The sequence below is a fragment of the Sardina pilchardus genome, chromosome 8 (assembly GCF_963854185.1).
Source record: "Sardina pilchardus chromosome 8, fSarPil1.1, whole genome shotgun sequence".
Classification (NCBI taxonomy): domain Eukaryota; kingdom Metazoa; phylum Chordata; class Actinopteri; order Clupeiformes; family Clupeidae; genus Sardina; species Sardina pilchardus.
Genome location: NC_085001.1, coordinates 14,221,192 through 14,249,164, shown reverse-complemented (window position 1 = coordinate 14,249,164; position 27,973 = coordinate 14,221,192). Strand labels below are relative to the sequence as shown.

Genomic DNA, 27,973 nt, shown 5'->3' with positions numbered 1-27,973 from the left:
GTCAAAATCATGATATGATAGCCTACATCCCCCTCTCCAGTTAAAAAAAAAAAGGTTTACCAAGATTGACCCAAGGTGCCATCTATGTCGCAGATCACATCTTATGTCAGATTGTGTGTGTGTGTGTGTGTGTGTGTGTGTGTGTGTGTGTGTGTGTGTGTGCGTGTGCGTGTGCGTGTGCGTGTGCGTGTGCGTGTGCGTGTGCGTGTGCGTGTGTGTGTGTGTGTCTGTGTGTGTGTGTGTGTGTGTGTGTGTGTGTGTGTGTGTGTGTGTGCGGGTGTGTTTGTGTGCGCGCGCGCGTCTGTGTTTGCCTGTCTGTCTGCACGTAAATAAGAGCGCATGTGTTCCAGAGACCGGGTAAACTGGGTGAACCTTGATGATAGCCAGACTATAGGTGCATTTGGTGGTTAGTCAGAGCTGACAGACTATTTCTATTAATTTAGTATTTTATGCAAACTAAGAATAAAAAACGTCTGAGGCCAAATTGACTTTATCTCCAAGTTCGTCTGTTTGCCCAAATCTGAACTAATAGGCTACTTATGGAAAATACGATAAATAAATGAATAAAAAAATAGGCCTAATCGAAATGAAAATTAAAATGTTCATTATCGGTCTGACAGACTTTTTCGTCAGGGTACGTCATAACCATGTTGTCACCAACACGCCTCCCTACCCTACTGGTCGGAGCGACAGAATATTCCATGTGCGCCACTGAGGATTGCGTAGCCGACACCTTCACCGTCCTCATTTCCAAGCCGTGGCCAGTGGATGGCGTCATTTGTAATCAGTATGAACTTTGTTCTACATTGAAAGGGATCGCCACAAAGTCAAACTTCATTAGACATTTGAGAGAAGAGGACATGGAATGACATCTGTATGAGGTAAGGTAAAGATCAAATCCACTTCTAAACGATGTGGTTTTAAACTGCGTGTGTGTCCTTGTCGTACCTGTCTGTCAGGTGGACTGTCATTTAGTACTAGTGAGTGAATACGACTTCCTGTCGTCAATATAGTTTGAATTAAAAAACGTGGATTCTTCTTGACCTAATAGACCTTCGAGTATGTTCGGTGTAAATGCAGAGTTGATCGGCCTGCGCGCTATCTAAACATAAGTGGCAACATTTCCGTCCTATCCACCACCAGACAGGTCTCACGCCTCTTTGTTGTTGTGCCTTGGTCAGGGAAGTAGCGTTCTGGAGAAATGGAGGACTCCTGGGGTACCGTGATTTCGGTGGTGAAGGTGTGGTTCTCACTGGTAGTGGGGCTCATCATGCTGCCGTCCATGTTTGGACTCTCCCTGGGGATAACAGAAACATACATGACGATCTTGATCAAAACCTTGAAGGTAAAAAGGCCTACCCTACCCAAGCTGAATGTGAAAGTAAATATGTTTACTTAAGGTGGCTATAAGTTTACTATTTGTCATTATGCTGCTTTTTAGAAGTGTGGAGAGGAAGTGTCCACATCATTATGTCGACATCATCACAGTGTTTCACAATCAATTACAATGACTTTCATATTGGGAAATATTTTTTTTTTGCAGTGGGCCACCATGAGAATACAGAAAGGAGTCCAGGAGCAAGTGACACTGAAGGCCTCCCCATCTAATGGTAAGATCATGCAAGGACAGACATACACATTTGAGTAGTTGGGAAGTCAATCTAGGAATATGATTCTTTGCTGGTAAAGGAGTGTTGCCCAATTGGGTGTTGTCTGTCCTCTTTTTAATTTTGTTTAGATTATAGCCTAATACCTTTGCATTTTTGTTTGAATTGGAGAATCCAACCACTCATGTACTTGCAGGGCATAGAAACAGAATTTAAGGTTTAAACGGATGTATTTGTGATGTTGCACATGATGTGCAAACTAACCTCGGATGGGGAAGTCACTTGGCCATAGACACAGTGCCTATCGTGTTCTTCAGGCAATCTTTCATTGCGTAAGATTGGCCTGTCTCTGCAAGCCTCCTCGGACTTTGGTCCACATCTAATCAGTTACACCCTCTTGGGAATAATTGAGTGTCACTGTCTGTCACAACACTGGCACAGTAGGTCACAGAGAAAAGGGGGCCATTGTTATCAGTTCACTCATCTCCTCACTGTCAGTTATCTTCAATCTTAACCTTGTCATGAGTTGGTTATCCCGATTGCCTCACATTTGGACTGTTCCAAGAGAGGGTGCTCAGTTCTTTGCTCTCTCACTATAATTATATTGTGGTGTAATCAATAACCTAACCTCAAAAAGAAGCAATTGGTATGATGCAAAAGGTGTAAAATTGTGAGATTATATTTCATGTGCGTCATTGCATGGCATCACAGGCTCAGCCACGCATTTCAGTTTGGCCTTGTCAAACTGACTGAATGTTAGGTGCTTAGATTAAATCTTCTCAGAGTCGAGTTGAAGTTGTCCTAATGCTAAGATCTTTGTAGAGTAGTGCTGTAGTTGTCTTCAGATCTTTTTAGAGTTGTTGTAGTTTTTGTAATAATGTTTCTGGCAGTGTCTGCATTCAGGAGCAAACTGTGCTTTCTCCATATGGTGGCAGTCATCCAGTCATCGTGCCATTGCATAACACCTGTGTCATCTGATCATGATGAAAACGTGGTTGTTGTCCACCCTGCTCCCCTTCTGCAGGAATCATCGAGAGGGACGACGGCTCCATGGAGCAAGAGATCGGGGATCTGCGGCACGGCCGACCGAGGACCCACGAGGGGGGCGACTTCACCCTCAGCGACGTCTTCTACTTCAGCAGGAAAGGCATCGAGACCATCGTGGAGGACGAGGTCACCCAGAGGTTCACGTCCGAGGAGCTGGCCTCCTGGAACCTGCTGACACGCACCAACTACAACTTCCAGTACATCAGCCTGCGGCTTACCATCTTGTGGGGATTGGGGGTCGTGGTGCGCTATTGTATCCTTCTCCCTCTGAGGTACGGGGTCTTCTGCACACTCCAGTATTTGTTGTGCCATCCATTTTCCTGTCGTTCATGAGTGGTTGATTTACAGTAGCTTCATCATTCAAATCTGCCTTGGGTTTTTTTTTTTTTTTTTTCAGAGTTACCCTGGCCTCTATTGGTCTAATCTGGCTGGTGATAGGAACAACGCTGGTGGGATTTCTGCCAAACAGCAGGTAATATTTCATATTTGCATGGATCACAAACAAGGCCGTCATTATCTTGAAGGTCAGCTTTCTAGAGAGTTCCATTACCTATCTGTGCTTCTGTCTCAAAGTGTTATTGTGGTCTGTGTGTGTGTGTGTGTGTGTGTGTGTGTGTGTGTGTGTGTGTGTGTTTGTGTGTGTCTGTGTGTCTCTCTGTGTGTGTGTGTGTGTGTGTGTGTGTGTGTGTGTGTGTGTGTGTGTGATTTGGCAGGGTGAAGAACTGGCTGAGTGAGCTCGTCCATGTCATGTGCTACAGAATCTGTGCAAGAGGCCTTTCAGCCGTTATCCAGTACCACAACAGGTGAGAGGCCCTAGGGATCTCTTGTACTACAGAGCAGACTGTCCAGCATGATATCAAATTACCTCATACTTTCTTTTATGCAAATCATTTGCATCAATCACATCTTATGAGAATATCTACTGTGATTTCCCAACTATTAGCTGCAGTTTATTTACACATTGATTTGGAAAAATGTCCTCAACTATGAGGTTAATACATGGGGGCAGTTAATATAGTGTTTGTACGGTTTTGTTTCTTTTAACTTGCATAAATCACTGTCCTAATGTTTTGAAGGATGAGCTTAGACTGTGCTAATACACAGGAAATTACTGTAGAAATCAGGAGGTTTTCATCACCAGTTTTGCAACATGAATGAGAAAGCCAGCAAAGCATTCATTTGCAGTGACATTTCCTTTACATTATAACAATTCGTTATTGACATTTTTATTTCTTTTGTATGTTCACAGAGAAAACAAGCCCAAAAGAGGTGGACTTTGTGTTGCTAATCACACTTCACCCATTGATGTCGTCATTCTTGCCAATGATGGCTGCTATGCTATGGTAAGTAAACAGTTATATTTTGTTGCTGCTGTTTTTAACTGCCTAATTTACTATCTATCGCATTCTAATTGTTTGATTGCGCCATACTCCTCAGGTAGGCCAAGTCCACGGTGGTCTCATGGGAGTGATCCAGAGGGCTATGGTCAGGTCCTGTCCACACATCTGGTTTGAGCGATCAGAGATGAAAGATCGCCACCTTGTGACTCAGAGGTAACATGTCAGCAATTTGACCCCAGGAACTGTTAGATTGATAATAGATAATATTTAGTTAGATAGATTATGATACACCAGACAGCTAGAATTGCTGTCTGGTGTATCATAAACAGTGGATATAAAGATAGCCATCTTTACAGCTGAGCTGCCTTGTAGATAAGCATGAAAAATGCCTAACAAAGACACACATACACATACCTTTAACCAGTAAGCTTAAGCTTAAGGTTTAGCCTCTAATTGATAATGAAACAATTATCCAATATTTAAATTAATTAGAGAATTAAAATTTAGATGAATTAATTATTCTTTGTGGTTGTTTCAGATCAGTTGATGTCTGACCTTGGTCATTTGTGTTTGTTGTGTCTTGTGCCTGCAGACTAAAAGATCATGTGCATGATAAGACCAAGCTTCCCATATTGATTTTCCCCGAGGGTAAGATTTTTTTTAAGGAAACAATATCCTCAAATATACTCCCTAATTCTTCAGTTGTTCGAATGAGGCATGTTTTGCTCCTTGGTATCCACAGGAACATGCATCAATAACACATCAGTCATGATGTTTAAAAAAGGAAGCTTTGAGATCGGTGGCACTGTCTACCCAGTGGCTATAAAGGTGAATACATTCTCTTCTGTTCGCCTTACCTTTTGAAAATTCATTCATTTAGTCTTCTTTATCGAGCTTGTGGATGCCTACCTCTATTTACATAGCAGTATGCTCTTCTCATAGTATGACCCCCAGTTTGGTGATGCCTTCTGGAACAGTTCTAAGTACAACATGGTGAGCTATCTGCTGAGAATGATGACAAGTTGGGCTATTAAGTGCAATGTCTGGTATCTTCCTGCCATGGTCCAAGAGGTAAGTTCATATGAATATAATAGTAATTACAATTTTACATTTATTTTATTTTATTTATTTAGTTAGTTGTCATGCTTTTTCTTGATGATGATGATGATGATTTAGAAAAACATACACAGTACATTATCCTCAAACTAAATAAGAAATGTATTGCTTACACAGGAAGGAGAAGATGCAGTTCAGTTTGCCAATAGAGTAAAATCTGCAATCGCTCACCAGGGTGGACTGCTAGATTTATGCTGGTAAAAAATTTAAAAAATCATCTTTTTTAATTTATTTTACTTCACACTTTAATGGAATGATATCTGCTCCCGTTTGTTATTGGCTCTTATCGTCATGGTGTTTTGTGTGTTATAGGGATGGGGGCCTGAAGAGAGGGAAAGTGAAGGACACGCTAAAGGAACAGCAGCAGAAGATGTACAGCAGCATGGTGGTGGGGGACGACAGCAGCAGCGGCAGTGCCAGTGACTGACTTTTTCCCGTTCCGACGAAGAAGCCACCCGCTAATCCCTCTCAGCGTCTGAAAGCATGTTAAGGGCGGAACGCGCTTCCCTGCACCATTCATTGCAAAGTGAGTCCTCTCACTGCTGGAATACTGCCGGAATACCGTGCCATTTTCTGGGGAATGGAGAGGATTCATGGAGGTTTGAGTCCATACGGACTCCCTCTACTTTGATTGAGAGATGCTTTCCTTGATATTCAAGACAGAATGAAGCACAGCCCAGGATTGTAATGTATTGCGTGTCCCCATTGCAGTGTCTTTTAAAAATAAAGTTTTCAGCACTCTGAAACAGATTTTTTCCTCATTATTTTTATGCAGCTGAGTGTGCAAAGGACATCAGAGGAACCACTAAGCAGTTGCAGTTGTATTTTCAAGTGAAAATAATGAGCTCACTGAATGAGATAATGAAAATGAGATCACTTTACTCAAGATGTTTATTTTGGTTTAATGTCATTTCACACAATACAGAGCTAGATTTGTTTGCTTCCTTAATTAAAGGCACAACAACTGGCCTTGGTACAGAGTCTTATAGAGTTCAGTAGGACACACATGGTTATGTTGAGATATACCACCATGAAGTCCAATGAAAGAGACGGTACATCATTCTTTTGTAGTAATTTCAACTGCCCAGTAGATGGCATCCAAAGGTTATGACAACATTTAAAGTTCCATAACCCACCATTTGAATGTGTGAAAAGGCTCATTCAAGTTCACGCAGCACTGCACAAGTCTGGCAGAACATCATGCATGCTGGATTTAACACAATGCATGTTTACATTATGCAAAAGTCCACAAAGCATCAGGTTCAGCCAGATGTGTGCAGCGCTATGAAGTCTAATGAGCCAATGACATTATTCTAAGTTTGAAGATAGGCCATTTAGATACGCATGAGGATAGGTTAGACATTTTTGAATATTGGCACAAATATGAATTATTTTCATTTGTTATTTTAGAGTGAAGTAATACTGCTTCTGGTTTGTGTGTGTGTGTTAAACAGAGAGAGAAAGAAAGGGGCATATAAAATAAATTCTGTTGCAGTCATGAAACATATAATGTGTCCTCGTCCAAGTCTACAGAATGGCACACGTGGGAGATTTCTTGGAGCCTTCTTTACTAGACTTCCTGCCAACCTCAACTTCCTCTTTGCTCCCACGATGGTGCAGAGCAGTCTCCTCTGCCAATGAATTAAACACAGCTATTGTGATAACCAACTGATAGCTGGCTTTTCTTTTACATTGTCATTCAGTCATTGTGTTTTAATTACAGTTTTCATTTCATTTAACATGCCACACTGCAAGCATACAAAAGAAGAGGCTCATCTTTCAAAACAGAACACAGTACTGTATCGCTGTACAGAAGCAGTACAATAACATATTTGAGAAGAGGTCGCATTTACCTTTTGAAAGTGTATCCATGTTGTCTCCATCTGGACCTGAGATACATGATTGGTTTTGATGACCCTGTTTATATGTGTAAGAAGTATGTATTAAAATAAATTAGATAATTACTGTATATGTTGAAATCAACTGTAAATCATCTAGACAATAATTTGACAGCCATTTGTAGCCTATTACTTCTTACCAGTAAAGTGTCCAAGATGTCTTTCCTCCTTGTTTTTGGAATGGTTTCCAAGTATCTGTTTTTAAAATAAATCATTTCCATCCCAAATCATCATCATATATTGTCATTTTTATTTTATCACAATCATCATTACCACCACCACCACCACCACAAGTCAGTGAAACCATATCTTCTGAGTTTGGTTTCAGGTTTGGTTTGCAGACAAAAGAATGTTATCATAGCAGCCTAGATAACAGAATTAGGTTACTGACACTAAAGTTACAGCACAAAGTTCTGACATTTTCCATGCTGTGTTAGGATCTCTTTGGGATCTATATGTTAAATCCAAGTTTTGTCTTCCAGGAAATAAACAAATGTTGTTTAATTGCAATAATAAACCCAAATAACACACCCAGAATCAAACATGTGTCTCTTGTCTTGAGCCACTTACATTTTCAAATAAGAATCAGCTCCGGCTTTGCCCGGTGCCCCTGAGGATATTGGCATTTCTGCCCTCTAGGGACTGCTACATACCAACATCAAAGAAAGCAGAGGTCGAGGAGTAATGTCAGAGGAGACCAAAAAAAAAAAAAAAAACCCACTTATGTCAGAGTCACTTCTCCTGTTTCTCACTTATCCGCTCAGGCAGTGTGTCACAGTTTGGCTGTCCTGTGCTGTTTTCCTGTGCTGGTTTGTTGTTGTCACCCTAGCAACCGGGAATACAAAGACAATGGTCCATTCTAAGCTGCCAGTCTTTCAAAGCGCAACCTGCCTACACACAGGGCACTGGTTAATGGTTGTGTTCACAGGATATTCCATTCATTTATATCTTGTTTTTTTAGATGTCATTACTCTCTAAAGCACTAACTGCTCATGTTCTGTAATGCAAGATATAGCTTATGATATGCAAGTAGACTGGTTTCATTTATGTGCTTTGTTCAGTCTGCCTTAATCTGTAGAGGTAGGCTAGGCCCTATCCTCATAGGCCTACAATTATTGGGCTGACAGTTTGTGAATTGGTCATATTTTGGTATGACTGAAAGCTTTGACAAGAGGTAGGAAATCATTGCTTCTAAGTCACTCAAAGGATTAACACATTATAGGCCTTCACATGGTTCTACCACATCAAATGCAATTCAGACTAAGCATGGAATTTGAAAAGCTGAACCTCCACAGCTCTCTTGTAGTTTTAAAAAATAAACTAATGTAAATTTGCCGTGAGTCACTTAAATATGCCCATTCAAAATGTCATGCCTGTGCCCTCAAAGACACATCCCACTTCAATCCTTGGACAAAGGTGAGACAGTGCATGGTCTCTCAAATATGAAGTGATCTTTTTAGAGCCCTGATTTCATGATAATGTTACTGCATGATAGGGCATAGAGAGAGGGGGGAGAGGGAGTCTAGGCTACTTTTACACTTCAGAAATAGAATATCTTTCTATAATTAGAGGGCGATTCATGCTAGACACCTATGCACACTTTTCTTGAAATCCAGAGCATGTCATGATATTAATGTTGATGAATATTTTCCTCTTTGATATTTGATGTCAGCGCAGGATAACAATGCACGTCAACTGATCCAGCAGTGTGCCAAAGGCTTTCGAGTTTATATAAGCTGTTACGTATTTCCGGTTCTGTGTTCTTCCGCTTATCGCTGACACGCAGATTTTACGGGGCAAAATGGCCGTGTCCCGTAGATCATCACAACAACAGCAAACGACGCTACAATCTCCGCCGCGAAATGCTGTTATTTCAACCCCTCCAGATTCTCCCTTAACCGTAGTAGGATCATCGAGTTTGATTTCGACTGACGGTGGTCAGGAATGCAGCGGCAGTATGGAGCCAACGCCAGCCTCTCCTGAAATGCCCACCACCACAACGACGGCCCTCGCTAGCCCCCTCTGCAGCAGTAGCAGTTCCCACACAAACATCGGCGGCGCGAGCAGCTGCAGTACGAGCCCGGGCTCAGGAGCCACCAGCCCGGGGGAGGGCGTTTGCGCTACCGGTGGAGCCTTCCGAGAACTCTTCGAGGCCTGCCGCAATGGTGATGTCTCTCGGGTTAAGAGACTTGTGGACTCTGTGAATGTGAATGCCAAGGACATGGCTGGGAGGAAATCTACGCCGTTACATTTCGCTGCAGGTTTGGCATGAACGCGTTCTTTCATGTTTGTAAATATCTGCGGTTCTAGCTGGCCAGCTAATGTGCTAGGCTAATATCGGTTTGCCCACCACCACAACATTTTAATTTTAAAACAAAGACGATCATGGATTGATTGTGTTAAATAGTACTTTACGATTTTATGCGTTTGTAAGATTTAATGCGTTTGTTTTTGTCAGATTTTTTCAAGCGTGAATGCCATTGTTATTCTAATGGCTGGCTTCTGGTCCTCCCACAGGCTTTGGCAGAAAGGACGTGGTGGAACACCTCTTACAGACGGGTGCCAACGTGCATTCCCGTGACGACGGTGGTCTGATCCCCCTTCACAATGCCTGCTCTTTCGGTCATGCTGAAGTCGTCAGCCTGCTTTTGTGCCAAGGCGCAGACCCAAATGCCCGAGACAACTGGAACTATACCCCTCTACACGAGGCAGCCATCAAGGGCAAGATAGATGTTTGCATCGGTAGGGTTTGGCACATAGTACAGCTGCATGACTATATTGATGTATGCCACACTTATGATCAAATGGTTTAACTACAACGGGCAATTCATTCATTTTGAACTGACAGAATATTAACACTATAGGGTGACACTTAACGTAATGTAACATTACTTATTTTTTACACCTCTGTATATGAATGTGGCGTTGTTACTGCAGCAGCAAGCCCCTTTCGCAGCACTGCCTTTTCCGAGTCTGCTTTGAGGCTTTTCCACCCCCTCCCTTTGCTGAGGTAGCGCTTCTGTGTCTGTCCGCTGCATTGAGGCGCCTGCTTGTGTTTCTCTCACAGTCCTGCTCCAGCATGGAGCTGATCCCAACATCCGCAACACTGACGGGAAGTCTGCCCTGGATCTGGCTGACCCCTCTGCTAAGGCCGTTCTCACTGGTGAGTGCAGTTTTTTTTGACTGCCTAAAACACTGTTGCCTGATAAAAGCAAGCAAGAAATCTTGAATTTCCCCTTGGGGATCAATAAAGTATCTATTTATCTAGAAATGAATTGTGTTGTTTATTGTATGTTATAAGCATGCTATAAAGTGGTCAAGAATTGAGTGCTGCTGAGGGTTGGTATATGATGAAGGGGCAGTGCAAGTGTGAAAATGACTTAGTTGAGCATGCTGACTAGAAATTCAGTAACAGCGAAAAAACATTCAGTGATTTTTTTGTTTGTTTTTTTGTCAAATTCAGTGGATTGCCACTCATGGCCCTCTTGCTGTCAGTGTGTTTTGTGTTATGAATGTTTGGACAATGTTTGTACAATGTTTGTTTAACTCTTTGAATGGGAAGCAAACAGTGGCCCGGGACGAGCCTAAGCAGTCCCAGCCGATCAATGCAAAGGGAGGGATGTAGGCTAATTTGTTTTTGTGCTTAAATGTAACTTAAATGTAAACAACCTTTTGCAAAAAACAGGTTGCAGACTACAGCTCTAGGTAGAAAATAGAAATACTGCGCAGGATTGGGTCTGTAAAATCCCAGTCTGTGCAACAGGGAGTGTCACATTTGAGGTCATTTTATTGTTATTTGTGCCTGCAATATTCTGTCTCTAGTGAAAAACATGCTCCTGTACTTAATTACATGCTGGCTGTCTGATTTGTTTTTGTGTTCTGTCCCGATCTAGGGGAATACAAGAAGGACGAGCTTCTAGAAGCTGCAAGGTGAGTGCAGATACTAATCCTCTAAGTTCTCTGTTTTGGCAGAGCTGTGTGCGCAAAGCAGAAGGTTTGGGACCTGACCTTTACAGACAGGAACTCACACTCATGGCTATGAAAGGTGGCACAAGATTAGTACTGAAGGAAGGTTATGTTATTAACGCGGCTCAGGTGTACACAAGCTGATTGTTGATGGGCCTGTATTTTGTAATTCACTGAAAGGGGCCTTTCATTTGACATTAATTGACATGCATCACAAAACATTCAAGCAAAACATCTCTACTAAAGATGTTTGGTTCACAACTGAAAAAATAAAAACATTCATTGGTTAGTTTGAAGATAATACTGAGAGTGAAGTAATGCTTGATCTCGTGAAAATCAGTGGCTTCATGATCTCTGTGTGAGTTGTGGATTACTGTGGTTGCGCTGATCAGCCGCCTCCCTGATCGGTGATGCATGTCCTGCCTTTGTCCAGGAGTGGAAACGAGGAGAAGCTAATGGCTTTGCTCACACCGCTAAATGTCAACTGCCATGCCAGCGACGGGCGCAAGGTAAGACGCTAATTAAACCGTGCACCCGATACACTGACCACAGAACAGCCGCGTAAACTGTGTAGGCTATGTTTCTGCTGCACCAAACAAATAATCCAGTTGTTCAAGATTAAAAAGACACAGCCCTCTGTAAACCCTTTCCCTGCACATAGCAATTCAATACCATTATCTTCAGTGACATTTTCATCAGTATGCCTAAACACTAGCATCACTCATGAGTAATTTTGAAATGTACAGTATGTGGCTGTGTTGTTAAGATTTAGGTGATTGACTTTAATGTCAGGGTGAGGCAGGGCTGTAAATGTAATTTATGCAAGGTTAGATATTCCACTAATGTAAAATGTGGACTGAGACAAATAGCAGCAATGGCCTAGTTGTGGTTAGGCATCTAGAGCATGTTTGTTTTCATTTGGGTCAGACTTTAGATATCTGTTCATTATTGTCTGATCTCTGTAACAGTTACCACCATATCTTTTATCAGATGCTGTAGGCAAGGCTATTGCTCTTGGTGGTTGTGTTCTTTCACTGAGCATGTTGTACCCAGTCATCCTCACATAGAGATAGATAGAGGGGAACTAGCCTACTTAACATGTATTTGATGTGTTTACATCAACTTGGCCTTTAGTTGGTAACCTGATAGGAGGAGTAATGGTTTTGATGTTGGCACTGGATCATCATTTGACTGATTCACTACATTGATGCTCTCTGAAGAAATGCTAATGGATAGATTTCAACAGTTATGTGGCTTACTTAGCATTAGGCAGCCTTGAATAGAGTGATAGCATTACAAATGTTAACCATTTAAGGTTTAGGTGGTCCATGGCCTCTTAAGGAATTGAAATGACTGATTAAAAATGGTAGATGATGGTATAAGAAATATCTTTGATTGTTTCTATGAAATACTGAAACTGTTAAGACAAACATTGTAGGAATCCTCACAGTTTATGAGGCAATTGTCATTTTGTAATTTTTGTTTTGTGTCTCTTACTGTGGCGACATTGTCGATCAGTCAACATCACAAAAAATGCTGGTAAGTTGTATTTTGAAAACAGCTTTTAGATTGATGCACTGATTGTGTTTTTTTTTTTGTTGTTGTACTTTTTGAAAGCCTAAATTTGCCCCCTCCCTGAGCTATCACATTTAATTGCACAGAAACCTGGGCCTTTTTCCCCCCTTCCTGGTCACTGTCCATGTCTCTGCCAGGGTCCCCATTTCGTGTCTGTCTGGTTGAGATGGGCAGGTGCTGAATATGAGATGTCCTGTTTATACCGGCGTATACCGGAATGTTCTGTTTCCTGCTTTTTGACAGCGCTCCATCCTCTGCGCAGTTCACCCTTCAAATTCCCCCCTTTTTTTAACCACTGTTGAAGTTTTTTTCCACTCTTATGAGTCTCTTCTCTGTGATTAAATGGATGCATGCTTTAAGTTCTGCACCTGCACTCTCTCTTGAGTATTTCCAATGTCTTCTCGGCTGCTACCATTTGACTTTCATTCTTCATGGCATGGGAGTGGGCATCCAGTGACAACTGCAATTCTCACAAATAGGAAATGACATCGCTTATTTGCTTGGACCATCATCCATATATGATAATGATAATTTGCATTTCGGTGCTGAATCATATTCTGCTCGTGTAACTACAGTTTCATGCCACTAAACCATTGAGGTTCTGCATTGTGTTTTGATTTCTGTCCACTCTGGTTTGTGTCTCCTTGCATGCGATAAGCTGAATCTTATGTGCGGGTGAACGCCTGACGTTCTCTTTCTCGTGCCATTTGTACTAAACTGCCTCTTTTTAAAATTGTGGAACTGCATTTGTCTCTAACACTGTGTTTGGCTGAAGTGTACTGTGCAGCTCCCCAGACTTGTTTACTCGCGCCGCGCCAAGATAGGGTCGGGTAAAGACGACGTCCTCTCACTCGAGACGCAGCGAGGCCAGAGTGACGCACGTCACTTAATCACATGTCGTTTAGCTGCAGACAGCGGTGGAGCTCTTTAACGGGTTAACGTTGCCCTTTTTTACGGCGTGGTTTTGTCTTAAAGCGGGGCGGGCGGACAATCGTCCGTTAGACGCAGATGAACCAGAGCGCGCCCGACGCAGTGCTAGCGCGTCTGCGCGCGGGTCTTAAAATAATGGGCGTCTCACTTCAAGGCGGATTGAGGGCGCTGGCTGGCTGCCAGAAAGGAACAATTGAGAAAGCTTGGCGCCCTCCCTCCCTCATTCTGCTACACTCCCCCACTCCCACACACACACACACACACAGAGACACACACACACACACGCACACACACACACACATACACACACTACACCCTCCAGGGCCAACGTTAGATGCGTATTCGCAGCGAGCTGCCTCAGTTGCCCTCAGCCAGTGAGCATCACGAGGATCCATGAATATTCAAATCTGATGATTGCGCCTCTTTCTCTCTTCCACCCTTCCTGTCCCGCCCCCCCTCCCCTGCCCACCACCCTCTCCCTCATCCATCCCTCTCTTTCTCCCCCCCCCCCCCCCTCTTTCTCTCTTTTCGTCTCCCTCAGTCCACCCCCCTCCACCTGGCGGCAGGCTACAACCGCGTGCGGATCGTTCAGCTCCTGCTGCAGTACGGTGCGGACGTCCATGCCAAGGATAAGGGGTGGGTGTCTGTGTGTGTGTGGGCGCTGTTACCTTCAGCACTACCATCGCTCACGTGTCAAAATGTCCGAGATGCTGCGTCTTTCAGCCGTAGAGTGACTCAAGCATTACATAAATTGTATTGATTTATTTTATCCTTGTCTTATTTCTGTAAGTACATAAATAATAGGAAGTAAATGTATTTATCATAGTTGGACTTTTATGGAATCTTTTGGACTTTGGAGAGTTGGAGAGCAGGCACTGACTGTTCCAGCGCTCGTGTACAGAACAAACATGTATTAAAAATGAGACGGCTTAGAAGAGGCGGGAGGGGGAGGGCGAAAAAACACCATAAATTAAAAAGGCAGACATGACTCCTGTGGGGAGGTGTGTGTGGTAGACTTCAGGGGGGTGGGGGGTGGGGGGGGGGGGCACTGTTGAGTTTAGGAATTTCAGATTCACTTGTGTTCCATTTGTGTTGCTCCACTGAGACGGGACTAAATTATTCACGCTGAAATTCTCTCTCACCGTAGTGGCCTGGTTCCCCTTCATAATGCCTGCTCCTACGGCCACTACGAGGTGACCGAGCTTCTTCTGAAGGTAATACACACTTATTTGCATTATATCAATAATTTTGTGCACGCAGCGCTTGTTTACAAATGAGACCGAAGCAGCAAACTTTTCCCAGTAGTCTTAGTGCTTTGTTGTGAGATTGTGTTCTCAAATGAGACGTGGTCTGGCAACCAAAAGTTGATTTTCTCGTATTTAAAAAAAAGGCCCGGATCCGTTCATTGGGTGCCACGGATGTCTATCAAATGCATCTGTGCATAGCTCATCATCGTCTTGCTTTCCCCCCTGTTCTGTGATTGGTCCCCTATCTCAGGCAAAAATTAGGGCGGTAGTTTCCAGACTGCCTTGGCAGCGTGAATGAAATGGGGTGCAAGGCAGCATGGGAACACCCAGGCTACTTTTTAAGTGTAAATCCATATCTCTAGCATGCATTGTTACCATAATCAGTGTCCTTGCTCTCGCCCCTGCTGATGTTCGATGGCGTCGTGTCCCTTCAGCATGGCGCTTGCGTGAACGCCATGGACCTGTGGCAGTTCACCCCTCTGCACGAGGCGGCCTCCAAGAACCGCGTGGAGGTGTGCTCCCTGCTCCTCAGCCACGGCGCCGACCCCACACTGGCCAACTGCCACAGCAAGAGCGCCGTGGACATGGCCCCCACCGCCGAGCTCAAGGAGAGGCTCACCTGTGAGTGAGAGCGACCGCACACATCTCACTGCTGATGTCCTATACAGTAGTTTCCCTCATATAAGCCGGATTGTGTATAAGCCGCGGGACAGTGTTTTATGCAAGTTCAAAGAAACAAAACCATATTGATACCATATTAACTGTCCCTGTGTATTAGCCTCATAGCTGAAGAAATTTGCCAAAATCAATGTATAAGCCGCGGCTAATAGTCGGGAAATTACGGGTATTTACATTTTTATACCCATGCATGCACACACTCTCTGATACAAAGATGAAATCCAGTGTTGCACTGACAAATCAATGCTGTGTCCATTGTTGTTGGTTTTACAATGTATAAGAATGGATGGAGGATTTTAATATTTTTTTTTTTCGATTTGCCCAAAAATTCCAGATGAGTTCAAAGGTCATTCACTGCTCCAAGCTGCCCGTGAGGCGGACGTTGCCAAGGTGAAGAAAACTCTTGCCTTGGAGATCATCAGCTTCAAACACCCGCAGACACACGAGACGGCGCTGGTGAGCTTTTGCCTCCCATTTCCTTTGCCTTTCATTTCAAGGGCATCTGTTTTTGACACGCTGATGTATTTGGATGTTGACTTTTCCCTCACTCATTGCTGTTTTGTGGGGGTATTGTGGTGTCGTGTTGCAGCATTGTTCCGTGGCATCCCCACACCCCAAACGAAAGCAGGTCACAGAGCTGCTCCTGCGCAAAGGTGCCAACGTCAACGAGAAGAACAAGGAGTAAGTCACCATGGGCTCTTCTCATTCGTCTTTTTATCTATCCTCCCTTCCTTCCTTCCTTCCTCGGTCCTCTGGCTCGTTCCCACTGATCTATAAAGAACACTGAATAGACTATCCCATTGTTGCCACCCCATCATTCTTTATCTAGATCAGTGGTAACAAGCCGGAGGATCGAGGAGAGAGGTTGAGAAGAGGCCCATGTCAGACAACACCAAATACTGAATACTGTTGTTGTTTTCGGGGTCTCCCCCCCCCCCCCCCCCTCGCAATGTGTCACTGACCGCTGCATCTCTCCTCTGTCCTCTGTCCTCTGTCCTCTGTCCTGCGGCGTTTTCAGCTTCATGACTCCGTTCCACGTGGCCGCTGAGAGGGCTCACAACGATGTCCTGGAGGTTCTGCAGAAACACGCTGCTAAGGTACCACCCTCCGTCAGTCTGACATGCGAGTGCAGGTGGAACAGCAGCACTTGTTTAAATGAATAGCGTAAAATGTATCCACTAATATCATATGCAAGGAGGTATTACCCTATTCAGGACTATTCCTGATTACTGAGAGCGTAGCCACACCCGGCGCATAATGACAACGTAACAACAACGTTATATCAAATGTACATGCCACTGTCACATCTGGTGTAGCTACTTCCATTGATTATAGTGATTATTAACTGCTGCAGCACATGCTCCGCGAACGGAACGCTTCAGTTATGCGCCCGGTGTAGCTCCCCTGTAGGAGTGTAGCATTGTGGCTGTGTAATGTTGTTGTGGTGGTGTTGTCTGCACATCGGTCCTCATTTTTCCATCTCTCGTGTGTGTGTGTGTGTGTGTGTGTGTGTGTGTGTGTGTGTGTGTGTGTGTGTGTGTGTGTGTGTGTGTGTGCGCATGCACGTGTGTGTGTGTGTGTGTTTAGGTGAACGCCTTGGACACTCTGGGCCAGACGGCGCTGCACCGCGCGGCTCTGGCCGGCCACCTGCAGACGTGCCGGCTGCTGCTCAGCTACGGGGCCGACGCCGCCATCGTGTCCCTGCAGGGCTTCACCGCCGCCCAGATGGGCAACGAGGCCGTGCAGCAGATCCTCAATGGTAACCTGTGTGTGTGTGTGTGTGTGTGTGTATGTGTGTGTGCGATATTGGTCTATCGGTGATCATTTGGAAGAGATGTTTAATGTTTGAGATGTTTAAGTAATGTTTCCTTTACCCATAATGTAGATTCTGTTTGACAGAGTCTGAGCTCAGAACATTAATTTGATCTTATCATTATTTTATCTAGACTGTGAATCCAGATGGCATTTATATGTGTGTGTTGTCAGGACTGTTAATAGATCCGTACGTTCTCTCAATATCAGTACTATTAATGTCAGACTTGCATTATTGGTAGCCTACATTATACTTTCTGTGTTTACTTATTAATATTCATGTTATCATTATATTTCATTTCTGTATTGTTAAAACTGTTTTTTTTTTGTAGAAAACATTCCCACTCGCAACTCTGATGTTGACTACCGGTTCCTGGAAGCGGCTAAAGCTGGAGATTTGGATACTGTGAAGGTAAGATATGTGTTATTGTAAACACAATGTTCTCATGAATTGATAACACATACAAATGATGGTGCGCACTAGTGATGCGCGGTTCAGCCCATTACCCGCGGATATCCGCGGGTTTACCCGCGGGTCGGGCGGATTTGGGTAGGCCTAATAGTTTTTTCTAAATATTGCGGGTGGGTCGGGTCAAAAAAGTAAAAATGCACATTTCTCACTTGTTAACTTCCGACATATTAGGTGGCGATGCGCCTGCAATACAGGAGGTGTGGTCGAGCGCAAAACATAATTTCTCCTAAATTCAGCACCCAATTGCGCCATGCGTGACTGACTGAAAAAGTCAATCGCGCATTCGCTACTTTATGGACATGGAGCCTAATGATCTGGGATATCGAAGGTTGTGCACAATGCGAGAACACCTCGCTTCTGTCATAGGCTACACGAATAAACAGCTGTGCTTGTTAAATGCTTGGCAGTGTTAAACGCAAAAGTAGGCTAGCCTATGAAGTCGCAAGGGGAAATATGAATGGAAACTTGTTATGAAGATGAGATTTAACACTAGCTATGTCTAGGCTGCAGATTATGAATGGTGTGGAGGAGCGCAGATTGTCAAAATGACCGATCATTGTAACCCGCTGTTGTCCTCATGTGGGCTAATTAGGCTAGGAAAGACGTTAAATGCGTTTTTTCCTTTCCGCGGGTCGGGTCGGATTTGGGTCACAATTCGAACATTTTTTTGCGGATTGGGCGGGGCGGTTTGGATCTCCTGAAAAGTCGGGTTGGGGCGGGTTTTAAAAAAAGCCCACCCGCGCATCACTAGTGCGCACTGTCCAGTGTTCGTTAAGGAGAGCTCTTTGACTGAGTAAACTACACTGAATCATGACTGCTCAGAAGTTCCCTATGCCTCTGTGCTCTCCACCCGGGAGTGAGCGGCTCTCCTAACCTCATTCTGTCACCTCCCTGCAGCAACTCTGCTCCCCGCAGAACGTCAACTGCCGCGATCTGGAAGGACGCCACTCCACCCCCCTACACTTTGCTGCTGGCTACAACCGGGTGGCGGTGGTGGAGTATTTGCTCCAGCACGGGGCCGACGTCCACGCTAAAGACAAAGGGTGAGCCTCGCGTACTCAGTGCTCCTGGCTGTGTGGTGCTGTTTCATAAAGTACAGCTCTCATATGACTGCTATGACTGCTATGACTTGATATCGATATCCACATCCGCATATTTTAAATGACTCAGCTTTACAGTCATTTAATAAAGTTAAATATTTTATGGCAATTCCTCATATTTTTCCATTCCCTGTCTGAATATTCCTTCATAATTAGCTGAATATCATTTGAATGCATTCTTTTTTTAGTATGATTGGCTAACATACTGTTCCAATGCAGTCTAAGTATTGATTATTGATCTCTCCCCCAGAGGTCTGGTCCCGCTGCATAACGCCTGCTCCTATGGTCACTATGAGGTGGCGGAGCTCCTGGTGAGGCACGGCGCGTCTGTAAATGTGGCCGACCTGTGGAAGTTCACGCCGCTGCACGAGGCCGCAGCCAAAGGCAAATATGAGATCTGCAAACTGCTGCTCAAGGTTGGCTCCTCATGTTAATGCTTTTTTCTCATTATTATTCTATTTATTTATTGATTTGTAAATCTTTTAGTGCTCTTGTTCACCTTATTAATACTATATTACACTTTTAACGTTGTATTCGAAGTAATATCCTTAATGTAATTACTCCTTAATGTGTAATTACTGTGCTGTCTTCAGCATGTTTCCATGTGTTTTGACCTCAGAGCACTCTGATGATATCTGTCTTTTGGTCACGTTCAGCACGGCGCGGACCCGTCCAAGAAGAACCGGGACGGGAACATGCCGCTGGACATGGTGAAGGACGGGGACACGGACATCCAGGACCTGCTGCGCGGCGACGCCGCCCTGCTGGACGCGGCCAAGAAGGGCTGCCTGGCGCGCGTGCAGAAGCTCTGCAGCCCCGAGAACATCAACTGCAGGGACACGCAGGGGCGCAACTCCACACCGCTGCACCTCGCAGGTAAGAGAGCACACACACACACACATATATACACACACACATATATACACACACACACACACACACACACACACACACACACACACACACACACACACACACACACACACACACACACACACACACACACACACACACACAGTCACAGTCACAGTCACAGTCACACACACACAGATATTGGCACACACAAACACACACACACAAAGTCATTTTTTGCAATAGACTCACCATAGTAAGCCCACCACACAAGGCCAAAGTGCTAGTGTGACACTTGATGCAAGTGTCAGCAATATCTTTGTTATTAAACATCGCCAAGACACATGTGATCTCGTGAAGTGCTATCCCAATCCCATTTATATCCATCTGAGCCCCTGTGGCCTCACACTCACTCACTCACTCACTCAGCACCTGAGTTCAATAAAGTCTGTGAGTCAACAGTCCTTAGTCCTCAGGGCACACTTTGGGATTCAGCCAGTGCCTTTATTAACTTGAAAGATTGGTTTAAATGGTATGGACCGGTTTAATAGTTGACAGTTAACGTTGCCGATTGTCTTTGCAGCTGGCTATAATAACCTGGAGGTGGCCGAGTACCTTCTGGAGCATGGTGCAGATGTGAACGCGCAGGACAAAGGAGGACTCATCCCGCTGCACAACGCTGCATCCTACGGGGTGAGTGCAAATGAGACCGCGCTGGTTTCCCCACTACTGTAGCTTTCAGCTCACACGTGCAGAAACGGGTGTATATGCAGTAGATGTTTATCTCTCTTGTGGTTAAGTGTAAATTTCTCATGTCCGCAGATACTTGCTAAATGTGCTCTTGTGTGTACATAGGGAATGGTCGGCAAATAATGATATAGTTTTCGTTGATAAACGTATCACTTTTGTTCCACAACTTCCACCACTGTTAACATTTTTGTTCAGTAAGAGAAATTAACACGATCATTACTTTACATTACATTACATTTGGCTTTTGAACCAGAGCGACTCACAACATGTCAGAAAATGTTTTAACATTTTTAACATTTTATGCTTTTAAAGAAATTCTAAAAGCAACACAAGGAATCGCAAGCCTTGGCGCTAATGTTCTCTCTAACGATCTTGTCTCGTGTCTCCCGCAGCACGTGGACATCGCCGCCCTGCTCATCAAGTACAACACCTGCGTGAACGCCACGGACAAGTGGGCCTTCACCCCGCTGCACGAGGCGGCGCAGAAGGGCCGCACCCAGCTGTGCGCCCTGCTCCTGGCCCACGGCGCCGACCCCACCATGAAGAACCAGGAGGGCCAGACGGCGCTGGACCTGGCCACGGTAACACACAAGGACACAAGGATGTTTATTTGTCACATGCAAATTATTACTAATGTCAAGAATGCAGTGAAATTGTCAGTTTCTTCTTGTGCAAAAAGCATTAAAGTTCAAGTGCATTAAAGAGCAAGTGTAAGAGTAACAGGGGAGCTACACCAGACGCGTAACTGAAGTGTTCCGTTCGCGACGCGTATGTTGCAGCCGGTCGCAGCAGTTAATTATCACTGTAGTCAATGGAAGTAGCTACACCAGACGCAACAGTGGCGCATACATTTGAAGAAAATAGACCCATCTTCTGAAATGGATTTTACGCGTCGCGAACGGAACGCTTCAGTTACGTGTCTGGTGTAGCTCCCCTGTAAGATGAGACATGCGCTCACTCCGAACCAAAATACAATACAGCGCCTAACGCTCTGCCTGACGAGACCGTGGAGTTATTGTTAGCCTGTTGTGCGCAACAGGAAACTGGTGCTAGTACAAGGGAACTTGCTCATATTCGCACAATGTGCCTTAGTCATGGTTTCCGTGTTGGTTGCTGAATGATTTTGATGTAATTAATTTATTTCTGGAGTGAATCACACTAAGGATTTACCGATGAAAAGTTTCTTTCCATAGATAGATAGTTACTCACTCCTTCAATCACTCATACACTGTCCTCAACCTCTCACGTATATTTTGACACATACACTCTCACACTCTCCCTCTCACTCACACTCACACACACACACACACACACCTGCCCACACACACACACCCACACACACAAACAAACACAGGAACTAATTGCTCTGATATCCCGTCTCAGGCTGATGACATCAGGGCCCTTCTGATCGACGCCATGCCGCCGGACGCTCTGCCCAGCTGCTTCAAGCCCCAGGCCACGGTGGTCAGCGCCTCCATCATCTCGCCCGCCTCCACGCCCTCCTGCCTGTCGGCCGCCAGCAGCATCGACAACCTGGCCGGGCCACTTACCGAGCTGGCCGGGGCCTGCGCCTCGGGACCGGCCGACGGGGCCAGCGGCTCTGACCGGAAGGAGGGAGAGGGTGAGTGACCAGAGAGAGAGAGAGACCAGAGAGAGAGAGAGACCAGAGAGAGAGAGGCCAGAGAGAGAGAGAGGCCAGTGTTATTGGCTGGTTAAATGGTATTATTTGACTGGAAATGAGAGAGGAGCCTTTATTTTAGGCTGGTTAAATGGTATTGTTTAATAGGAATTTAAGTTTTACCTCAGTGAAGGAGGATTGTTATTCAACTAGTTTTCAGTACATAGTGTAAGCCTAGTCCTAGACGAAAGGCTTCTTTACTATATGATTTTTTATTGAGGTTTTCTTTTTGTCTTGGACTAGGCTTAATACATGTATAGGAAACCCATCCATTATGTTATGGAATATAATGCTACTATGTTATTATATTATTATGGTGTGGAATTTGGTGGAACCGTTTGACTTTTTAAAACATTAATGAAAATAGAATCTTGATAGAGAACCTTCAGGGCGAAACAACACTCTCACACTCCGGTTCTCCCTCGGTACTTATTTTCCCGATAATGACCAGCGTTTTATACATTATCCCTTACACAGTTAAAGTTATTAACTCTATTGTTGTTTCATTGCTTCCTCAGTGGCTATGCTGGACATGAACATCAGTCAGTTCCTGAAGAGCCTCGGGCTGGAGCAGCTCAGAGACATTTTCGAGAGGGAGCAGGTGAGGGGTCTTCTCTCCACAAGGATGTTCTTTTCTCAGCCAGCCATTCTGTTGTTTTATTTTATGATATGATATGTTTTTTTTAGCTTTTCCTTTCCATCTCATTGTGCTCAGGTCAAGAGTCGACACATTTGAGTTGTGATATCTAAAAGTCTCAGTGTCTAACATTTACAGATATGATTCCTGTCCTCAGACTGTTAGGCTTGTTCTGGACACTAACACACTTGCATGACATCTTGTGTGTTAATGCCTCCTCCCCCCTTAGATCACACTGGACGTGTTGGCAGACATGGGTCACGAGGAGCTGAAGGAGATTGGCATCAACGCCTATGGGCATCGGCACAAGCTCATCAAGGGCATCGAGAGACTACTGGGAGGCCAGCAAGGTAAGGGGCTGACCAGGGACTCCAGGGACCGTAAATGTGTCTTATATGTGGAACGTGCTTTTATCAGATAATACATACATATACACATGCATACATTACCATATGTAACCATACATGTGCTGACTATGTCTATTTGTACCTTACTATTCATGAGTTGAATTTAAGATAATTGTCTGTACATTAGCATTCTCAGGGTCATGCTTTAACTTTATATTCATGTTTTCTTTTTTTGTTTTTAATTTCATCTGCAGGTGCCAACCCCTACCTGACGTTCCACTGCACTAACCAGGGCACGGTGCTCATCGACCTGGCTGTCGATGACAAGGAATTCCAGTCGGTCGAGGAAGAGGTGTGTATTTCTCCTTCAACCTCAATAAAACTGCCCCCCCTCTCTCTCTCTAGCAGACTGTGTTTCTCTGCTAACTGGAAGTCTGGAGGGCTGATTTACCAAATGCCTCAGTAACGATGGCCTCCCCAGGGCTCTGGTCACTCCAGATAAATCATGTCTCAGTTGTTCACCGGTCTGTTCATGTGCATGTTCTCAGCTGGCAGCAATCAAGTGATTAGCGCACACTTAAAGGTTTCCGTCCAATACACTTTTTGTCAAATACCACAAATCGCTCCTGACACTACCACAGGAGCAAGATATGCAGGAGTGGTTTAGATTGGCTGCTGAGCGCAAGTACTTTCGGCTGAATGGCAGACTCCCTTTTTAGCAGCACAAGAAAGTGTTCAGTGTAAGGCCGACAGCAAGGTGTGGAGCCGGCGGTGAAAGCCTGAGGGGACTCACTGAGGCCTGTGTGCTCTTTTGCAGATGCAGAGCACAATCCGCGAGCACAGAGACGGCGGGAACGCCGGGGGCGTCTTCAGCAGATACAACATCCTCAAGGTCTGCAGACTACTGACGCTTTAAAAAAATCCTTAACAATCTTTTAAAAAAAAAAAAAAAAAAAAAAACCTTTCTGTTAAATGTATTTTTTTATCCGTTTTAAATTGCATAATTTTTTTGTCAGTTTTGATTTGCATTATATATTTGTAGCACTTTGAGATTGCCAAAATATACAGTGCAATACAAACAAGTATTATTATTATTATTATTATTATTGTTTTTATTGTTATTATTATTATGATTATTAATAAGATACGACTCGCCAGTCCTGCGCCCGCTCTCCACATATTCCTCTACCGATGCGCTCACTTTTTTCTGTGGAAATGGTCGTTTTTGGGCAGCAGTATTGATTGTCTGTGTTTCTGCTCCGTCTGCAGATCCAAAAGGTGGTCAACAAGAAGCTGCGAGAGCGATACACTCACAGGCAGAAGGAGATTGCTGATGAGAACCACAACCATCACAATGAGCGCATGCTCTTCCATGGTAAGAGATGTTTACATCTATATTTATTCATTGTGATCATGCACTGTGTGTATGTAATATATGCATACATATATATGATATATCACACAGTATTGGTTCACTTGACAATAAGGATACTTGTAGATTAATTGTTTTTTGTCTTCTAGGATCTCCTTTCATAAATGCCATCATTCACAAAGGGTTTGATGAGCGCCACGCTTACATTGGAGGAATGTTTGGTGCAGGGATCTATTTTGCGGAGAACTCCTCTAAAAGTAACCAGTACGTGTACGGTATCGGTGGAGGAACCGGCTGCCCCACACACAAAGACCGCTCCTGCTACCTGTGCCATAGGTAATGCCACGGACCTCACCTGTACCTGTACATAATAATGTACAAACTAGACAGACTTGTTTATACTGTACATGCCCTAGAGCCTTTTAAAGCAGTCTAGTTTTTCTACCTGATAGTGGCTAGATAATGGCTTCAAACTCTTGATGAAACATACGACATGTAGTAAACAGGCAGGCCTCAAACTCTGGGTATTTCACTATGTAACTTCGTTGTTCTGTTCAGGGACACAACTGACATTTGTCAGTTTTCGTCAAATTGGGTATCCTTTTAGTGCTAAATGAGTTCCCGGTATGTTGAAAAGGGGCTAAAACAGGAATTCCTTAACCGTGTTATTTTGAAAATCCTTTCACAAATAGCCTGTAAATTGTATTTAAACTAGCTATAATCAGATCAGCATTTTTTCAGCATTGAAAATGAATGAAAGAACTGGCCTTCAAACAAACACTACCCAAAGAAATGGTCTTTAGGCTAATAGGAAGTACCCTTCTGTTCATACATCAGTGCCTCTATTGGTGTGATGTTCTTTGTAACTTCTGCTGAGATGTTTTCTGATGCGATCATCCCACAACTCTCTGGATCTAATGTGCCTGTTGCTGTATCGGAGGCGAGCAGGAGGAGTTGAGTGAATGTGGCCAGAAAGAGAGGTCAGGCAAAGGCCACTCGCCTCTTTAAGCTCTGCGTCTATCTAGATGTTAATCAACCCTGTGTGTGTGTGTGTGTGTGTGTGCGTGCGTGTGTGTGTGTGTTTCCTGTGGAACAGGCAGATGCTGTTCTGCCGGGTGACCCTGGGGAAGTCCTTCCTGCAGTTCAGTGCCATGAAGATGGCCCACGCTCCCCCCGGCCACCACTCCGTCATCGGCCGGCCCAGCGTCAACGGCCTGGCCTACGCCGAGTACGTCATCTACAGGGGAGAACAGGTGAGGGACGCTAGGGCTTTAAGGAGTGTGTGTGTGTGTGTCTCTCTCTGTGTGTGTCTATGTAGGTGCGTGCGTGCATGTTGAGGGGCGTGGCCAAGTTAATATTGTGTGTGTGACAAAGCTGAGCTGGGTTTTTTTTGGGGGCTGATTGGTGTGTGTGTGCGTGTGCGCGCGTGCGTGTGACTGTGTGTGTGCGTGTGTGTGATGGATGTTTTTAAGGACTAAACTGTACAAATTTTGCGCATTTGTTTATTGGCTCTGCCAGCAGATACTACTGGTTCATTCAATAACTATTCCCTCGAATTCTTTACATCCAATTCAGTATAATTCAGTATTTGATCATATTGCGCTTGCTCATGATCACGATATGTGTGTGTGTGTTTGCAGGCCTACCCAGAGTATTTGATCATGATGTGTGTGTGTGTTTGCAGGCCTACCCAGAGTATTTGATCATGATATGTGTGTGTGTGTGTGTGTGTGTGTGTGTGTTTGCAGGCCTACCCAGAGTATTTGATCACGTACCAGATCCTGAAGCCGGACAGCAGTCCTCAGCTGGCCGCCGGCGCGGAGCAGAAGTCCTAGTCTCTAACGGTCATGCAGTACAGCGCAGTACAGTACAACCATTCAGTCTCGTTTGTTGCACAAGAAAAGTATGTGACCTTCACAAACTCTATTGACATTTGTCTTATTCATGGATATCCCCCATGTATGCATTAAGAATTTGCACTTTTGAACGATAGTTATTTAAGTCATTGGAAAGTAATTGCTGACATTTAATGTACATTTCATGTAAAGTGTAAAATGTCTTGTGTTTAACATTTATCATTTGAATTGTATTTTAAAAGAAGAATCTAATTCTTTGGTTCTATTAATTTCTCAGATTTTTTTTTTTGAATAAACCTTGTTTTGTGAGACCACACAACCATCAGATCAAAATTGTCTTGTGTACAGCAACATCTTTTATTTCAGTACATAGAAATTAAATGAAACAAATCAGCAGATTGCACAGTAACAACTAAAATACTGGTTAAATTAAACTCTAAATTATTAGAACCTTATTTGATACTTAAAAAAACATATATAAGAGAGTATGAATCTCTTAAACCTATTACTAAATGAAGTATACATAGGCTACAGTGTAGAAGTGCAGATTAATACAAAAAAATGGAACTACAACTATGTGACTGTTATCATATTTTAGCACATTAATCCACAGTATGTGCCAAGGCGCATTGCTGTATGCACTGCTTGCAATAGGAGTGTCCACTCATCATAGGAGGGCTGGAGACTATGATGGGGGTTGGTCATAGAAAGCCGGATGCAAGCCGGTCAAGCATGTTTAGGGCCCTTGCTAAGAGTTGTCGTTGTCCAGCTGTTCAAATTTAAATCGTCGTAGCTGGTGGTGTACTTAAGAATTCAGTTGCAGGCCTGGCTGTAGGTCTGTGTTAAGAGTTTAGAAAAGGTATCTGAAGTATGGGTAAGCGCTTGATAGCGATTGAAACATATTGAAAATCGTCGCAGCTGTAGGTGCATTTATGGATTCAGGTGCAGGCTTGGCTGTTGGTCTAGTTGCAGGCCTGCCTGTGGGTAGTATTGTAGGCCTGGCTGTCACGGGTCTGGTTATAGGTTTAGGTCTCTCTGGATTTACTCCTTGTTGTACTAATACAATAGGGGGATGCCTACCAATAGGGGGATGCATGCCAGTAAGGGGCTGTACGCCATAACCATGGGCCATGGGTATAGGTGGGGGAAGTGCTGGGTATCTAGGGTAAGTCATCATTGCATAGGGAAACACTGGCTGAGTCGGCGGGCGGTACAAAGTTGGCTGTTGAAAGGGGACCTGTATGTTAGATCCATACATTTGATTTGGGTAGGGCCTTATATTAAATTCGTAAGATGGATTTCGGTTGGAGTTAGCATTATTGCCTCGCAGCAAGTACTGTAGGAGCAGGTCCTGTGGAAAAAAGATATAAAGATATAAAACAACATTTTATGCAGTATTTAGTGAAATAGTGAATAGTGAATAGCAACAATAGGCCATAAGTGGAATCTACGCTGCTTCTCACAAATGATATACTATCTATATACTTGCTAATTTAGAGCAGCTTAGTTTTATTTGTTTGTTTCTCTGTTAAGTCTGGAGTTTGCATTTCTTTCTTTGGACTGTATGCCAGACGGTTTGGACTGAAAACTTTTTTTTTCTTTTAACCACTGGTCGAGTGAGCACAATGCACATTAAATTTGAGCAGTGCTACATTTAAACAAGGGTTCTGGAGAGCAGTAATTCACAAGCAGC

General features: G+C 44.1%; 2 protein-coding genes across 5 annotated transcripts; both read left to right on the top strand.

The window, feature by feature from the left end:
• The first annotated feature begins 708 nt into the window (after positions 1–708).
• Positions 709–5,858, top strand: agpat9l (1-acylglycerol-3-phosphate O-acyltransferase 9, like). Of its 3 annotated transcripts, none has more exons than XM_062542847.1 (13): positions 709–886; positions 1,182–1,345; positions 1,544–1,610; positions 2,632–2,926; positions 3,052–3,126; positions 3,368–3,457; positions 3,904–3,997; positions 4,092–4,207; positions 4,587–4,642; positions 4,737–4,822; positions 4,937–5,065; positions 5,228–5,307; positions 5,423–5,858. In XM_062542847.1, exons 2-13 carry the CDS (start codon positions 1,202–1,204, stop codon positions 5,535–5,537), a joined length of 1,347 nt encoding a protein of 448 aa, XP_062398831.1. In that variant the 5' UTR covers positions 709–886; positions 1,182–1,201; the 3' UTR covers positions 5,538–5,858. The 3 variants fall into 3 exon arrangements, with proteins under 3 accessions (XP_062398831.1, XP_062398830.1, XP_062398832.1); XM_062542846.1 differs by having other exon boundaries at positions 710–881; XM_062542848.1 differs by lacking the exon at positions 709–886 and having other exon boundaries at positions 1,163–1,345.
• Positions 5,859–8,787: 2,929 nt separating this feature from the next.
• tnksb (tankyrase, TRF1-interacting ankyrin-related ADP-ribose polymerase b) lies at positions 8,788–26,599 on the top strand. Of its 2 annotated transcripts, XM_062542844.1 has the most exons (28): positions 8,788–9,269; positions 9,526–9,750; positions 10,076–10,171; positions 10,902–10,938; positions 11,408–11,483; positions 12,493–12,513; positions 14,021–14,115; positions 14,627–14,693; positions 15,161–15,347; positions 15,739–15,860; positions 15,994–16,085; positions 16,423–16,501; positions 16,992–17,163; positions 17,549–17,628; positions 18,586–18,731; positions 19,039–19,204; positions 19,445–19,664; positions 20,224–20,333; positions 20,783–20,971; positions 21,774–22,011; positions 22,587–22,669; positions 22,935–23,055; positions 23,307–23,404; positions 23,870–23,944; positions 24,322–24,427; positions 24,574–24,760; positions 25,521–25,677; positions 26,173–26,599. In XM_062542844.1, exons 1-28 carry the CDS (start codon positions 8,810–8,812, stop codon positions 26,257–26,259), a joined length of 3,792 nt encoding a protein of 1,263 aa, XP_062398828.1. In that variant the 5' UTR covers positions 8,788–8,809; the 3' UTR covers positions 26,260–26,599. The 2 variants fall into 2 exon arrangements, with proteins under 2 accessions (XP_062398828.1, XP_062398829.1); XM_062542845.1 differs by lacking the exon at positions 12,493–12,513.
• Positions 26,600–27,973: the final 1,374 nt, after the last annotated feature.